A 16,079-nucleotide genomic window follows, 5' to 3' on the forward strand; every position below is an offset into this window, starting at 1 on the left:
ATTATCATTTCAGGCTCAAAGGCGTTCAGAATCTTTTGTTTCATAATGACTTTTAAAATATTTTTCCTGTGAGTTAGGATGGAAACAAAGGCAGGAAAATCAGAATTCCCCAGAGCATGAAGACACAGATTTCCTCACTTTGGAAAAAAAAATGTTCCTGTTCTTTAACAGTAAGCCACAAGCGACTAGTATATGAACACTTTCCTTCTGTTCATCCACTGGCTGAGCTAAAGTTCAGGAAAAAATTTGCCAAGATAGCATCTTTTCCTGCTCAATCTTTGAACAAAAAGTAGTTTCTCAACGAGCAAGTGAAAACTCTTGAAATAAGTAGCTTAGCAAAACTTCTGGTTTCAGCAACAATTTTGCACAAGTGATGCTTGCATCTTCAGAAAGATATTTATTTCTGTAGTAAACTATTGATAAGCACTGCATATTTTCAGTACTAGGCAAGTGAGGCCTGTAAGATTTTTATGTTCTTACACGAAATAGGGTGGTAAAATATTAAATGTCTGTGGCCATAAAAAGCTCCCTGTTAGGTTCTGTGGGTACAATTACTATTGTATGCAATATAGCTTATGGACACCAAAACTTGTCAAAAAAAAAAGAAGATCGTTGGTTTTGTCTGATTTTGGAATGCCAGTTTCTCTAATGGCAAGGAGATATTTTCTCTGAGAAGCTTTCATAGAGTCTCAGAAAGCTCCTATAGCTTTGGGTTTGCAGAAACTGGTGTTGGAGTTCAAAAGTGGACTGTGACTCAGTTATGGGAGTTTGAAAGTATTGTGAGAATATACATGTGTTTTTGACAAGACCTTTGAAAGGCAAATTTGAAGGTGATCAGATAGTAAGTCAATTTTAGATACAGGACATTTAGGGGAGGGGAAGGTGATTTTATTATAAAATAGCTAGCTTCAGTGATTCTCACTATCCCAATCATATACTCACAAAGATGTGCATACCTGAGCAATCCATCCACCCTGTCTGTATCCCAGCTGCACGTATCCGTGTGGGCTGCTCACAATTTCTTGCAATTGCATGGAGGCCCAAGTAATGGTCTGTGGAGTCTTTATTGTGTCTTCTGGGATCCCTTCAGGATGACAACCAGGTGCCACTGAGCCATTTTTGCCTTTGGGAGCTGAGAGTTATCAGGATCTTTTACTTCTCCATGCTCTCCCATCTCTGGGAGTCATCAGGATTTATTTTCTGTACTCTGTCTCCTTATTAGGGTGTCTTAAGACTCCAGCCCTGTTCTGTATTTTCTCAACATCATCTCTTTGTGGCTGGAGTCCTTTCCAGTCTAGGCAGAGGCAACTCCTGACTGCACCTGTTCCCTTGTGTTCCTGAATTGTGTATCTTCAAAAGCTGCACATAAATGTGCTGTTACATTGATGGTCTAGGTCCCACAGACCCCTGCCATCCTCGCAGGGATTTCTGTGCTGCTTTTCCCTTTCTGAAACTTTCACACACAGACCTCCCATTCATTCTCCATTCCTGCAATCTAGGCATTTCCATCATGAATCTCTATAATTGCTGATAGCATGACTTAAACCACAGGCAGAAAAATAATGATAAAAATTTTAGGGTTTCAGTGTCTCCTTACAGTTCTTCAGAGAGCAGTACTATCTTTTCCCTTCACCAGAGCCTGGTCTCTGTGCCAGGCCAGAGGCAATGCATCTGGCACTGCTGAAGGTCCCTGGGAGAAAGACAGGGTTGGAAAAGGCTAAAATTGCTGATACTCCAGTTGGAGAGAGGAGCCTAGAAGCTGAATACTGACAAATTTTAATAAAAAATAAGGCACTTTTAAACAGTATATAAAGGTCTTTATATCAAGGCCAGATGCCCTTCTGGAAAGTTACTTTAGTCCTACACAAGGTTTTTGGCTCAGGGCAAGGGCAGCTGTGTGAAATGCAATCCTTTACTGTTGAGCAGGTCACGTTCATGATCTAATGGTCCTGCTTGCCTTCAGATGCTATGGATGTCTTGCATTGCTGAGTATCTGGTGAACAGGAAGCTAATTCCTAACCACATTGCTCAGGTACTCAGGAGAGGAAGAACACAAACGGTAAAGGTGGAGAGGGGAGAATGCTTTGGAGAATAGCTTCTGCTTAGAGGGCAATGAGTTGGCAGTTACCCCAGGTCTGCAGACCAGTCTCCCTTGTTCCTTATCATCACTGAGGGGAAAGCATATCGTCACTACTCTTTTTTTTTTTCCTGCCGAGACATCTCATAAATAATATATGTGTTCATTTGAAACCTCTAGTTGCCTTAAAATCCTCAGTGAAGTAAGCCTCATGATAGCTCCATGACTGAGGTTTTACACTTACTTCATAGACATATGAGTGAGAGCATAGCCAGGTAAAAGGACTTGCACAAGATCACCCAGAGAGACAGCGTCCAGTTAAATCAATCAATTCAAAGACCAGGAGTTGTGTTTCCATAGCCCCTGCTGTAACTAGTAAATCACAAGAGCTACTAAGAAAAGATCCTGCCAAAAGCTACTGGGTTTTTGTTTTTTAAAACCACAAGAAGCATTTTGCTCAATTCCACAGGGTCCCTCCCAAGCACTTGGTGCAGATTAATTAATTACTTATTTTTTAAAAGAAATGTAAAACGTCAGGCAGCGCAAAAGCCATTGAAATTTTAATTCTCAGAACTATACTCTGATTTGACTGTTACCCAGTTCCTATTCAGGCAAGATAGGAATTAAGATTAATGACCCCAAACAAACTGGTATTTCAGAGAATCAGTCTTTGCCAGGCATTATATTCTCATGACAGAAAATCATTGAGGCATAAATACAGCGCTCAGTCATTGGTGTATATTAACAACACCACGTTGTTCCCATAAATGCTGAATACAGTGAAGAGGAAAATGAAATCTTAAAGTTCATTAATTTGGGTTGTTTTTTTTTTTTTAAAGTGAACAAACCAGAGCCCGTCGAATAAGTCTGTACCATTCTAGTTCTCACTGCGCTGCTGTGAAGGCTATTCAGATTCCAGAAAGGCACCTCTTCTGCTGGGATGTTGTTTGGGCTTGGGGATGACTGTCTCTGCAGTGCCTTTTACTAACTAGACATTCAGTTCTGTTGGCATTTTTTAAAAGGCGAATTGATGAAGACCAAGTCTTAAAGAGAGAGTGAAAAAGTACCTTTATCTGCTTGGATCAGTGACTGTTGTAATATGTGGGGTAAAAATGTGTCGCTTGTCAGTGTTTGCCCACCTCCCAGGAAGGTGGTTGTGGCCTGTTTTCTAAGCAAATGAGAATTGGCGTGAAGACAAGAGCATTTCACCTATTCTGGCACCAGAAGTAGTCATGGTACAGCACAAATACAGGAAGTTATTGTGGCAATTTCTAGAAGCTGTTTGCTCGGGAAAGAAAGAAAAAAAATCTTTCTGTGTTTGTATTTCCACACTGAAAAGGCTTCCCTATGACATCATCTTGTTTGTTCGGACACTGAAGGAAGAATGCAAGAAATAAAATGGCAGAAAAGAGACCAGGAACTTTTATTTTGCTGCCAACAAACCATAGAGGAAAGATGTAACCAAAATATCCAATGGTTACTTTAGTTCTCAGAGACAGTTCAGCAGATGAATTGTTGTTCAAGGGCAGTTGGGCTCCCAGACACAAGAGCATTCTGTAGTAAGCTTAATTACTCATTTTAATTATGCATTTTAATTAGCAAGGGACTAACACAGAGCTTTTCTCCCACTTTCTCAATAAACCCACTTTGTGATATTGCAGAACAAACTTGTAACTGAAAACTCCAACTGTCTACAGTTGAGAAAAACAACTCAAAGTTCAATGGGTTTTCTTTCTCATTAAATCACATTCAGGTTACATCTACCTCTGATTATTTTCAGAAGCTTTCTACTTTTTTTATGCTGTTCATGGACAACATCAAGAAAACACCCTGCACTACTGCTTCTCCCACTGGTGTTTCCTCTGCCAATATATTGTCTTGCCAGTTGCTCCCTATAAATGATGTCCTAGTTCTTCTTCTAGCAGTTTCTCTTCAGAGCTGTTCTTCTGTCCCTGCACTATCTGTCTTCCCTGCCCCAACCCCTAAGAGCATTGCTGTAGGAAATCTGCTTTCTTTCTCATTCACTTAGGGGAAAGCCAGCTTAGAGAGGCAAGTAGAAGCAGAGGCAATTGCATTCTGGGATTAGTTCAGAAAGCCAGCAGTGTATATGGTGATGGATGGATGGAGATAGCCACAAGATCTTCAGCAAAATAACCAGATGCCAGAATTCAGCCCGCCATGAACATGTTACTTTTGTACTCTTTCCTGCTTTGCCTGGGACCGTACCTGCTAAGGAGGGATTTGCAGAATCTGCAGCATTCCTTTATAAATTGAGGCTGTCAGCAAAGCTTGGGGAAGCCAAATAGGCCTCCAGGCTGCTTTGAGAGAAGCCAACACTAATTTATTTATAGTTTTGAGCCAAACAAAAAGAAAAGGTTCAGATAAGGATATAGGTAGAATAGGGATGAGTAAGGTTTAAGGTGGGATTGTGGAATATAGGAATAAAGGGAAAAATAAACTTAAGCCAACATTTTCTGAAATGTTCTCTCAGGTTTCAGTACAAATGGCATCTTATAAAATTTCCATCATGTAAGTGGTGGAAATTCTCCAGAAGAATTTGTTCTTCACAAGGCTTTGATGAAATGTAACAAGACTGAAACCTCCTGTTATATTTATGTTGTACTTTGCTGCTCCTGGCTTGGGTTGAGCTCTGGAAGCAGAATCATTGCCTGACACTTCCAGGTGTTTGCATGTCAGATTCAAGCTACAACCTTCTCTTAACTCAAGTGGTTTAAAAGGCTCGAGGCATTTTATCTGGCTTGCTTAGCTGCAGGCAGTACTAATTTTAAGTTTCTTTTCTTTATGGTTCTAGTGATGAGAACCATCTCTCTCCACCACTTCTACTGTCTCTGTCAGTAGAAGGTCCACATAGTGTGTGTGACTGCATATGGACTAACTGCTGTGCCTGTGTGTAATCAACTCTCTAATCTCATGTCCTCTGTGATTTCTGTTGTCTCACTCTTCTTCTCCCCCAGCAACTTACCGGTGTACGCAACCCATATGACGGGATAACTACAAAGTTTAGCTAGAATCGAATATAGGTGCTACTATATTCAAATAGTAGCTAAATATTGCCCTTCAGTAACAGTGGGAATCTGCATGAAAAATCTCACCTCTGAAAGTGGGCAGCCTGTGCTACATGCACCTGAAGACAAAAGGTACCCTGTGATGCCACCATTTCATGTTTTGTATTAATTCTGGTAATGCTTTCAGTGCAGATAAGGCTTGCATTATACTCTACTTAATAAAATATCTGTCCCTTTGAGATAATTGTACATGGGAAAAAAATAAAGTTGTGGCTGAGAATCAAAGTTCTTTCCCAGAAACAGAGCCCGAAAGTGAATACTCTAAATCAAATGTGATGGGAAAACAAAAAGGCAGATGTGGGGCTGAGCTCTTAAATAACTTCTTTACATTTCAGTTGCCATCACTGACCTAGTCACTGTTTGTGCTGGCTTAGAAACTAATGTCAAGTGAACAACTCGAGAATAGATGATGCTCTATGTTACTCTGGGCAGGAGTTACAACATTATTCGATGATCACTATTAAAACAGAGTTAGTGTGACTTTATATGTGTTTTCCTGCTAAGCAATCAAAATGTAACGAGTGAATGAAGCTTAGCAGTAATTCAAGTACTGTTAAGCATGTATCTTCAAACCAGTTTTGCAAATTGGGACAGAGAGCTATAATTGACCTTGCTGAAGTGGCCTTTATTTTCCACAGTTCGTGATCAAAGTAGTTAAGTTACACTGAATAACTCTTCTAATTCACGACACCTGAATAAACCGCAGGAAAACCAGCTTGGAATGCACATTCCACTATCTACAGCCATCCTGCAGCACAGCCTGAATAAAGTCCTTCCCCTTGTCGTTGCACAGAAACGAACTCTAATGATTAAAAAATGCCTCTGGACTGAAAGGTGCATCACACTGATAACAGGCTTGCTTGGAGATTTGAGCTGTGCCTCAGCATGGCCTGGAATAGTTGTAACTTTGTCTTTCTTTAGGGTCTATTTGCCTCCCTGTTTTTCACTTAAAATATTCCCTGGCTGTTCCAAAGCATATTAAGATTAAAGTTATCGGACTCCATACAAAAAGAAGATTAAAAAATAGGTCTGAACTGGCCAACACAAGCTTTTAACAAACAGAGCAGTATATAGAAATAAAAGTGAAAAAATAAAAAAACAACCCCAAACTAAAAAAACAAAACCCTTGTAGATAGTTTCCAGAGTTGCTTTGGATTTGATCATCTCTCTTTTCCTCCTCTGGTTCAACTATTTTCAACTGAAAATGTTTGCCTTCTTTGGCTTAGGCTGCTGCCTTTTTGCAGTTTACAAAAGTAAAAACGAAGTCTTCAATGCATCCAAGCGTTTTAAGCTAAAAGCAGTGACTTTTCACAGCACTGAGCCACGAGCTGAGGACCAAACCTGGAGCTGCAGTGCCTCTTGGCACACATCTGTCCCACCAGGGTCTGCAGCCACATAGGCACGCTGAAAATCTCCAGAGGAGAAGGAAGGTCGAGTGAGCCAGCAAAGAGGGGCCCCATTCCCCCTCCCCCTCTAGAATAGCTGCCAGAGAGCTGCTCAACAGTGGATCAGGGTGGAGACTGATGTTAACATATATGTTCCATGCGTTCCACCCGCTCCTCTTTTTTCCCTGCCCTGCTACAGTGATATGGGAGCCCAGGAGTCCATAAGCCAAGCTAAGAAAGACTCATTGTAATTAAGGATAGGTTTGACCACTTTTAAAATGGAGTATCCTGCTGAGCAGTCAGTTAACAGAGAGAGAAGGAAACAGGTCCAAAACTTGGGTCCTCCTTGAAGACATAATTATAAGTGATGTCAATATTATTTATGTATCCACGACTATGTTCTTTCAATAGACATTTCATGGTATCCATTATGGATACATATGTTGCAAGCTTCAATTATTAATTTTTTATGTGCTCATAACTTTCCAAAACCCTGATCCCTTGTGTTCAAATGTAATTTTGTTCTCCTTTACAGTTGTTTGGGGGGGAACGTTTTAATAAAACCTTCTTACCTGTTGTTTAGGAAGGTAGGAAAGTACAAAGAAACTGATTATATTCTTCTGAGCAAAACATGCACAAAAAACAACCCACCCAATAGTAGCACCCCACCTCAGCATGGACCCCATCCTTACGAGGTCTAGTGTTTGTGCTTGGTTTTATGGGTAAAGCTTTTAAACAATTTAAACAATTTTGTAATTTAATGGAAAGCATCTTCTAGTGTGTGTGTACCACTGCCCTCTGCTGCGCAGAGGTGACACAGAGGCAGGAGAGTTTGGCTGCTTTCATACGGGTGCAGGTGTGGTTGCTCACCAGCTCATATTCCTACTTTGAGCAAGTGTTCAGGTCCTACTGGCTTCATATAGGAGCTAGAGCTGCGAAAGGAGTTAAATCTTCACCTCCATGGGAGTTAGGCACTGTACTACCCGTGAAGATCTATCCTTTCTAGTCTTCTGTCAGTAGAAAATCCAATGTGTAAAGAGTATGCAAGTATGGTGTCCACCGCAACCCCCCTGAGTTGTTGTTTCATGAGCTGCAGATCTCAAAATGTCTAGGAGATTCACTCTAGGCAGGGTTGTGTTTCCATTGAGCATTGATGTATGCATTTCTGGCCTTATATTCTTTCCTATTGTATATTTCTGGCAGGTAACAGGCTGACACTCTGAAGGCTTCTGAAAGGGTTTTGCCTAATCCGAGGTTTTGGGCTAAAATGTAAGGTTTAGCAGGATAAATGTACTGGGCTAAATACAGAGATAAATGTAACCTTTCCAGTAATAGCTGTAATTATCCATTCTGGACATCAGTGCTAGGGAACCAAGAAAATCAGGCAAAATCTCAAAAAAATATTTAGGACCACAGTCAGTCACGCAGTCAGGAGGATAGCTCTGCTAGCGTGGAGTTAACTCATCCAGAGCTGCTGTCTGTCACCTAGAGCTGCTACACTCCTTATAGACTTATTGAGGCAATTAAGATAACCCATCCACATATGTCAGTCTATGGATTTGCACCTTTTCAAGCTGTCTTTTTTTCCATTAAAGTTTTCATGTACTTCTGTCTCTCAGTTTAATACTGTTGACCATCAGATCTGATCAGTAATTTACTCCTTTTTCAAAATTTGCTTCCAGTGGGATTGGTGTGGATTTTGCCAGTTGGAACAGGCCAATATGCAGTGCTTTAGAATTATAGTTGGGTATTTGTCTTTGCTGTATTTCACAAATAAATAACTTTTCTCTCTAAAAATGAAGCCTGTTCAACTTCACATCAGATTCCCAGAGTCAGCATCATAATTTTGGATACTTAAACTTGGTAACATATTGGAAACAGTTCTGTAGCCCAGATTTCTGCTGAAGGAGGTGAATTAGGAGGAAATTACTGCTTTGGTTTGTTTCCATCTCAAACTTCTCTAAGCTTATCTGTTTGAGGCTGTTTAAGCATCTCATATGGATTACACAAAAAAACCCAAACCTTTTAAGTATATATATAGAGTCTCACATCATTTAGAGGCAGGGGGGTAATTTCAAGCTTTTATCTATCTTAACTGGTACGCAAAGGAGGTAGGTTAAACCCCAAACCCCAAATTGTGATTTTTTTTTCTGGTTATAAATATATATATATATATATTATTTGTACGGGCTGACAGACAAAGATTTCTTTATCGAGTATATGCCATTTGCAAACAGAATGTTGTCTCTATTCTAGTCACCAGCCACAGGAGCTCAGCTGGGGCCCTGAGTGTCCAGCTGAGAGCTTTTCTTTCACCATAATAGAGGTCCTGTAGGCTAAACTACTGGTAGTCCTTCAGTGACACTTCTGAAATCCCTTTGATAGGCTTACTCAAATGCAAAGATTCGTGCTTAGCAATGCTGTTGATGGTATACAACAATGGTGGTTCTTGAATCATGCTCTCCCTGCATTGTCTTCTGTGTGTTTGCATGTGTGAGTATACATATACATGGATATGTGCATGAATATACGTAGATATGTGAAGTGTGAGGATATAGGCAGTATATACATATGAGTTTCACACATGTATTTGTTATTAATCTGAGACTTGAAATAATGCTGAAAATTTATTTTTAAACCCCTGTTCCTGTGGCTGTGGTATCTCACCCAATCATAAGCACTAATTTTATCAAAGAGAAATTATAAAAACGAACTGATGCTAGTTCTCAAATACAGTCACTGTTTGTTTAGCTTTTATTTCACTTTGAAATAATACACTAATATTTCCACTTTTTAAAGACTTCATCTCTAGTCTGTAGCATCCAAGTAGATGGCCTAGCCAATGCTTCACTTTCCCCAGTTAGATACACTGGGAAGAGGTGGCAGACTGTGTTTTCAGGAGATGAGAAACTTGCTGGCAAGTTTTCCTAGGTTTATCATGAAATGTCAAAGATGATCTCTGTATAGAACATTGATTTCCCAACAATGCAGCTTCCTTGGAAGGAAAACTTTGTTTTCTTTAGTTCACTCATTTTGAATGAATAGAGAAGTCCATGGGGAAGGAGTCAGTCCTTAAATAAAATACTTGTTCTTATAATTATTATATTCCTGCTTCCTCTCTACCCCTCCAAAATTCACGATAAATAAGAGGGTCTGGTAATTAACTGCCAGCCAAGTGACACAATTAATGTTGTGCAAATAGAGTATCCTCTGGGTAAAGTGATATTACTAAGTTATAGTGTGGCCAGTTCTGTGTTTGAATGCCAATGCAGACATCCACATGAACACACATGTGTGCCGAGAGGGTGTGCTCTGTTAATTTATTTTTTTTTTTCAGATGTGATACTTCAAGTTTTCTTTCCTTCCTAGAGAATTCAAAGTACTTTTAAAAGGTCTTAATTTCGTGCAATAGAGCTCATGGTCAAACACTCAATAAATGAAAAATAAGGGATGCAGTCATGGTTCTGAAAGCATTTCACATTCTTCAAGCTGATGCCAGTTGTATGCATTGACAGTAATCCTGTCTAATCCCCTCCACATGTATTATCTTTGTACACCTGCTTTCATTGTCTCACTTATCAGTTTTTTATACTTAGAACCACAATATACAAGAGGGTAAAGCAACAGAACAAAATACACATGCACACACAGTGTTTTATGCTACAATTCTGCATTGTAGATAGAAGACATGCTTGTAGATAGAAAACATGCTTGTAGATAGAAAACATGCTTGTAGATTTTGCTGTTTGGAGTCAACATCTTCTATTAAGATGGTTTTCCTACTTTTTCTTTTCCCCCCACTGGTGTATGTCTCTGTTTATCTTTCTTGGCAGATTAACTGAAGCACATCGAACAGCTGTAAAAGTCATCAGGAGAATGCAGTATTTTGTAGCCAGAAGAAAATTTCAGGTAAGCAGCACCATTAACCATAAGTACAGTGTATGACATTGAAAGTGCTCTGAGACTGACCTTGTCTTTGTGCAGTGATTACAAGTCAAAGGTGCTTTTTAGGCTCTCAGCCTCATACTTACCTTTTGAGGATTTTTTTATAGTGTGGGCAAAACTATCAACTACCCATGAGTATATTATGATATGAAAGCCTTCTGAATTTGTAGAGTCAGCATAGTTATTTTTCACTTCTCTTTTTTTGCTGCGTTTAGTTTATTGTCTTTCTGTTTGTTTTTTTTTTTTACTGTACTGACTAATATATAAACTATGCAGTCATCTACTAGAAGAAATGAAGAAGACTGTTGGAGAGTCTGCTAAAATATTCTTTATACTGGTAATCTAATGACTGGTAGAGAGTGTTCAACTAATCGTGCACTATGTATGGCTGACAGTTCAGTTCAGTACTGATGAGTCCTATGCTGTGTAAAGTTGCTTTCACATTTGTGGCCTACATTTCCATATTTGTTTCTCTGAATGGGTCATCATAGAGAGGCCACATTTTATAAAATTGCGGAGCATCTGCCCCCTGGAAATCTGCTGTCTTTATGAAGTCTGAAGTTAACTTAATCAGGTTTCAAAGTGCTTAAACTAACTGTGTCACATTGGAATAATTGTCTTATTTTGCCTGTTTACTAAGACCCATTATGATAAAACTTGTTTGAAATGTGATTCTGGTATCATTATTCTCATCACCCATGTGCTGGTGGTGCCTTCGAAATGAATAATTAACTTCTGTCCTGATTTCCAAAGCCCCTGTTATTTCCATCTGAATGTTCATGCTTTTTTATCCAAGATGGTCCACTGCAAGTTAATCAACTTTCATAATCCTTTTTAAAAAGGTTTTAAAAAGATAAAGCAAGTACCTAAGTTTCAAGCATATTTGATTAGAGCTGAGCACTTAATTGCAAGGGATAAAAGTCTGAGATAAGCTCACAGCACTCAGAAGACTCTGAACTAAGGTTGACAGATTTCCCAAGCTCAGGCAGAAATGTATCTTCAGATGACTTTACCTTGTGAAAGAAAACTAGAAGTCGCGTTGCATAACTCAGCAAACAGGAAAGGAAGATTATATTGTAAATACACCAGAGAGATAAAAACTAGCAGAAAATGAAATAAAATAAAAAGAAAAAAAAAAAAAAAAGAAAGAAAAAGGAAAAGAAAGGGAGGGAAAATTAAAAAAAAAAAAAGTGAAAAAAAAGGAAAAGAAACAAAAGCTTCCCTGGAAAATAAAATCAGTATATAAATGAGTTAAGATAAAAATTAAGGTATTTCAAACCACCATAGACCTAATGTTTTGGAGCTGTCAGCCAATAGCAGTCATGCCAAACCTTAAAAACTGGACTTAATCAGTTTATGGACAGGATTCTGGGTCTTTTTTAAATTTCTTGGGGCTGTGAAATATAGCTTATAGGACTCCCCATGCTAATTAGATTGTTCAAAGCAAAGTAATTCTATTTTGAGTTTTACATTAGGAGCTCTAAGCATGCTGGTTGTAGAATACTGAGTCCAAGTGGCCAGGATTTGGGATTATGGACAAAATGGACAGAATGAAAGTTAATGAAGTTCTTCAAATTCTGCATTTAGCAAACCTCCCTGGAAGCCCATTATCTCCCATCTTAAGTTGTATTGTACTAGCATTTCCTTATAAAAACATGACAAGAGATTGTGGCAAAGTTTGGCAGGACATAAGATGCTCAGATCTAAAGCTTTATGAGAAAAGAGGAGAGAAAAGTTGGGAGGATATTTTTACTTTGCAGAGGGCTCAGGCAGACTGCATTGTACAGTAGTTTGCAACTGCAGCGTTCAGAGCTGATAGTTTGATAAAAGGGATAACAGATTGAGGACTTCTTTTGAGGGAGAAAATAAATTTCATTGAGAATGAGTAGAATTAATTATGCACGTAGTAGCCCATGGGGGAGAGGGGAAGGAGGTGGGGGAAAATCCCCGGTACATCTAGGCTCTGCGCCATGCATCATGTTAAGTAGAGTGTCCAAAGGAAAGGACAGAGGATTTAGCCAAAATACTCTCAAAGCACCCCCGCTAGTCAATCTAAAGAGTGATACTGGCACTGTTTCTCCGAGTGAAGACAATAGGCTGCTTTTCTGGCCAGAAATAGTGATGTGTCAGCGTCTGCAAAATGGGAAGCTGGGGAAGGCAAAAAAAAAAAAAGAAAAGAAAAGAAAAAGGAGAAAAGAAAAAAAGGTGATAAACTGAAAGCTGAAACCTCTCTCTCCCCGAAGTATCTCTTCTCACAAATGCACACGAATGTACGTGCACACTACCCAAGCCATGAACCCTTATGAAAGTAATTACGCAGGTAAGTGCTGACGGCTGAGCACAAGGAAGGCATTTTATCACGAAGAGCTTTTGCTTCTTCATTCATTTCACAGGATTTATTTCCATCCCAGTTCCATGCTTTCATTTGAAATTTCTAGGATCCTGTGGCTGCCTTCCAAGCATGACTCCAGCACATACTGTAGGTGTTCAATGCGTGTGTGCAGTGGTGCATGTTAATAGCTCTGGCTGAAGCTGTGACAGAGTGGAAACAGACAACAAGATGACTAATGAGCTGTTTTCAGTAATTTCCAATTACTAGATTTGCAGTTTACCTTTCTTTTTTTTCTTCTTTTCTTGAGTCAGAGCCAAAAAGGAGACATCTTGCCCCACATTTCCCATAGAGGTTGTTATGGCTCTCAAAATGCTGGTATTTTAGTTAGGACATCATTTGCATTTATTCCACCACACCCACAGCATTAATTTTACTTGATAAAATTTTACCATGATGTATTTTTTATAATCACATCACTTTATGCAAGTTCTCTAGGTTTGTTTCAGAATTCTGCTGTAGTAGTTATAGCAAGAAAGTAAAGCTTGGCTGAAGCATCTGGATTCTCATTAGAATAGGAATAAAGCTGGGCAGATGGCAGTTTTTTAGCTCTCTTGCATTTTTTATCTGTCCTTTTTAATTTATTTGATTTTCACCTTCTTTTCTGACCTCATAGGTATCATTAAAAACAAAGAAGCACAAAGACTACATGCAGACTTATGCAAAGCATCTGTCCTCCCAGCAATAATATTTCTGTCACCAGACATCTTTAGTCTTTAAGGCATTTGATTCTGGGTCCAAGTTTTATGAAGTGGGCCTATCTCCGTGGTTCAGTCTTCTGACATTATGATTAACATATGGGTTTGGAATGAGCCAAGAGATATCACACATGATAGTTTTAGATCCATTATATATCTTGGGTCTGTGTTTTTTAAATACACTGCGAAGGTCTAATATTTAGCTCAGTATGAAGTAACATGAAGACATGACTCTAACTGACAGTAATGGGAATCATTTGGCTCCATCTCCACAATAAATATGCACTCCTACAATGCCTACATATTTTTTATTCATTGCAGCAACCATTGCAAAATGGCAAGCATGTAACCTCTGGAAGATAAAAGATAGAATGAAGGCCTGCCTGAAATAAAAATCAGGTTGAAACTATACTGACCCTTCAGTCTCATGTATGACTTCTTTCACAGCAAGCTCGGAAACCGTATGACGTACGTGATGTGATTGAACAGTATTCACAAGGACACCTCAATATGATGGTTCGGATAAAAGAACTTCAAAGAAGGTAGGCCCTGTCTGCCTCATGAAATATTTGATTTCTCTAGTGCCAGCTGGCTTTAGGAGAGATGTGTACTTAATGAAGAGTAATTGTCCAAAATTGCAAGCACAACAGGGAGCACAGTATCTAGAGGATTTAACTTGGAGTCATTTTTAACCCTTTTTATAACCAACTTTAGAATTATCCTTTATCTCCCTCTCTTCTCCAAGTGAAATTTAAAGAAATCTAGGTGCGTCCTGTGGAGTTTGTAACAAGAATAGAGCTTTTCTGCCCTCTTCTCATAAAACGAAAACTTTTCAAATAGGATTTACCCTTCTGTCTCCTGTTTGTGATTCTCCACAATTGACAGAAACCTGTTTTTTTTCTGCTCCCTTCTCTATCTGGATCAGTTCCCTCCCACGTTTCTCCACACACATGCTTTCTCTGAGTTTGGGGACCACAGCTGAAATATTTTGCCACAAAACTATTCTCTTCTTGTTTCAGCACAAAGTGCTTTTCTCTTTACAAATTAACACTGTGGACTGGGACACCAGGCTGAACTCCTTTGGCCCTTAAATGAAATAAAAAAAAGGAAAAAAAAGAAATCCTATTGAATGGAATCTACTGTGTCAACATATAGAGATATTAAATCTGCCTGCATGAGATTCAAGGAACAGTTGCAAATGTTATTAAGAAGCCATACTGTTTGTATAGTCTTTCTTATTAGATTACATATGACACAGGAGAACTATGTTTTAGTTACAACATGAAAGTCTAAGAAATATTGGTACTCATGAAAATAACATAATATGGTTTGATGTTGGGAAAAAACTCTGAAGAACTAAACTGCTGACTGCATGTGCAGAAAATCATGGTAATCTCATGTGTTTACTTGCTTTATTGTAGGTTTAAAGCTACTGTAAATTCTCATGTAAATTATACTGCTATGCTTTCACTAGCAACAAAGTTTAAGTTGCTTCGTAATTGTACTACTGTTTGCTTTTCAGATTGGACCATTCCTTGGGAAAACCGGGCCTTTTCTTCTCAGGTATGGTGACTGCGTTTTATGAATAATTACTAGCTTCATGGCTTTATGAAAACACCCATAGCTACAGTAATATGGATTTATAATCCAGCCTATTATGCATGAATACATGATTCTGTTAATAAGCCCTGGAACAACTGTGGAAAGATAAATACTTTGCATTCAGTTGGTAGTAGTGAAGTAAATGGAAGTTAAGAATAAATGTTAAAAATGTGTATCTGTGCATGAGGAGTTGAAACCATATTGCTGGATTTTTTTCCACAGAAATATTGTTTCTATTTTTTTTTTGTGCTGGGGTTACATTTTCTTTTGTGAGCAACCCATGGATTTCAGCTTTGGAAAGCTCAAATGAAGAGCAAGCGGATCATTCAAGAAGACCTGGGGTAGCTTTGAAAGCTAGATAGATAGAAGTGTTATGAAATTAAATAATAAAAAATGGAAGATCAGGCACAGATAAACTAATAACAGAAATCCCCAATATGCTAATAGTGGTGAACAGTCTGGCGTGTTTGGTGAACAGAGGTGAACAGTCTGTCAGAAAGGCCTGCTCTGATAATTAATCATAAGCAAATGCCAGCTGTATGTAAGAAAATGCTATGATATATCCATGAAAAAAATACTCTGATCCTAGAATCAGGAGGGAGATTTTCAAAACACACCCTGTCTTGTACACGTCTATGCCCATGACTCAGGTAAAGCCTTATGCGGCATGTTGTGCAAAAAATTTGATCCTGTATCTTTAGGAAAGACTAGCTACAATAAAAATAGGGAAAAGATACTAGGATAGCTAGGGAAAAGGAGAATCTGTTCTATTAGTGAGAAACAGAAATACAGCCTCAGATGGTTAAGTGAAAAGAAAGAAGCTCAAGTCAAAATCTGCCACATGAGTTTTGTCATTCATTATCATTTTATTATCAGAAGAATATTGCTTTGATTTAA

The 16,079-nt window shown here is 38.7% G+C and overlaps 1 protein-coding gene across 2 annotated transcripts in view; it reads left to right on the plus strand.

Moving 5' to 3' along the window:
* Nucleotides 1-16,079, plus strand: part of LOC130608425 (potassium voltage-gated channel subfamily KQT member 1-like) — a 466,916-nt gene that overhangs the window by 247,246 nt on the left and 203,591 nt on the right. For both annotated transcript variants that reach the window (XM_057426291.1, XM_057426299.1), the window contains 3 exons: nucleotides 10,382-10,457; nucleotides 14,028-14,122; nucleotides 15,103-15,143. In XM_057426291.1, coding sequence (XP_057282274.1) covers nucleotides 10,382-10,457; nucleotides 14,028-14,122; nucleotides 15,103-15,143 — 212 coding nt within the window. The remainder of the gene's footprint in view (nucleotides 1-10,381; nucleotides 10,458-14,027; nucleotides 14,123-15,102; nucleotides 15,144-16,079) is intronic.

The sequence above is a fragment of the Pezoporus wallicus genome, unplaced genomic scaffold (assembly GCF_028554395.1).
Source record: "Pezoporus wallicus isolate ANWC-B61680 ecotype Strahan unplaced genomic scaffold, APGP_CSIRO_Pwel_v1 scaffold_3294, whole genome shotgun sequence".
Taxonomy (NCBI): domain Eukaryota; kingdom Metazoa; phylum Chordata; class Aves; order Psittaciformes; family Psittacidae; genus Pezoporus; species Pezoporus wallicus.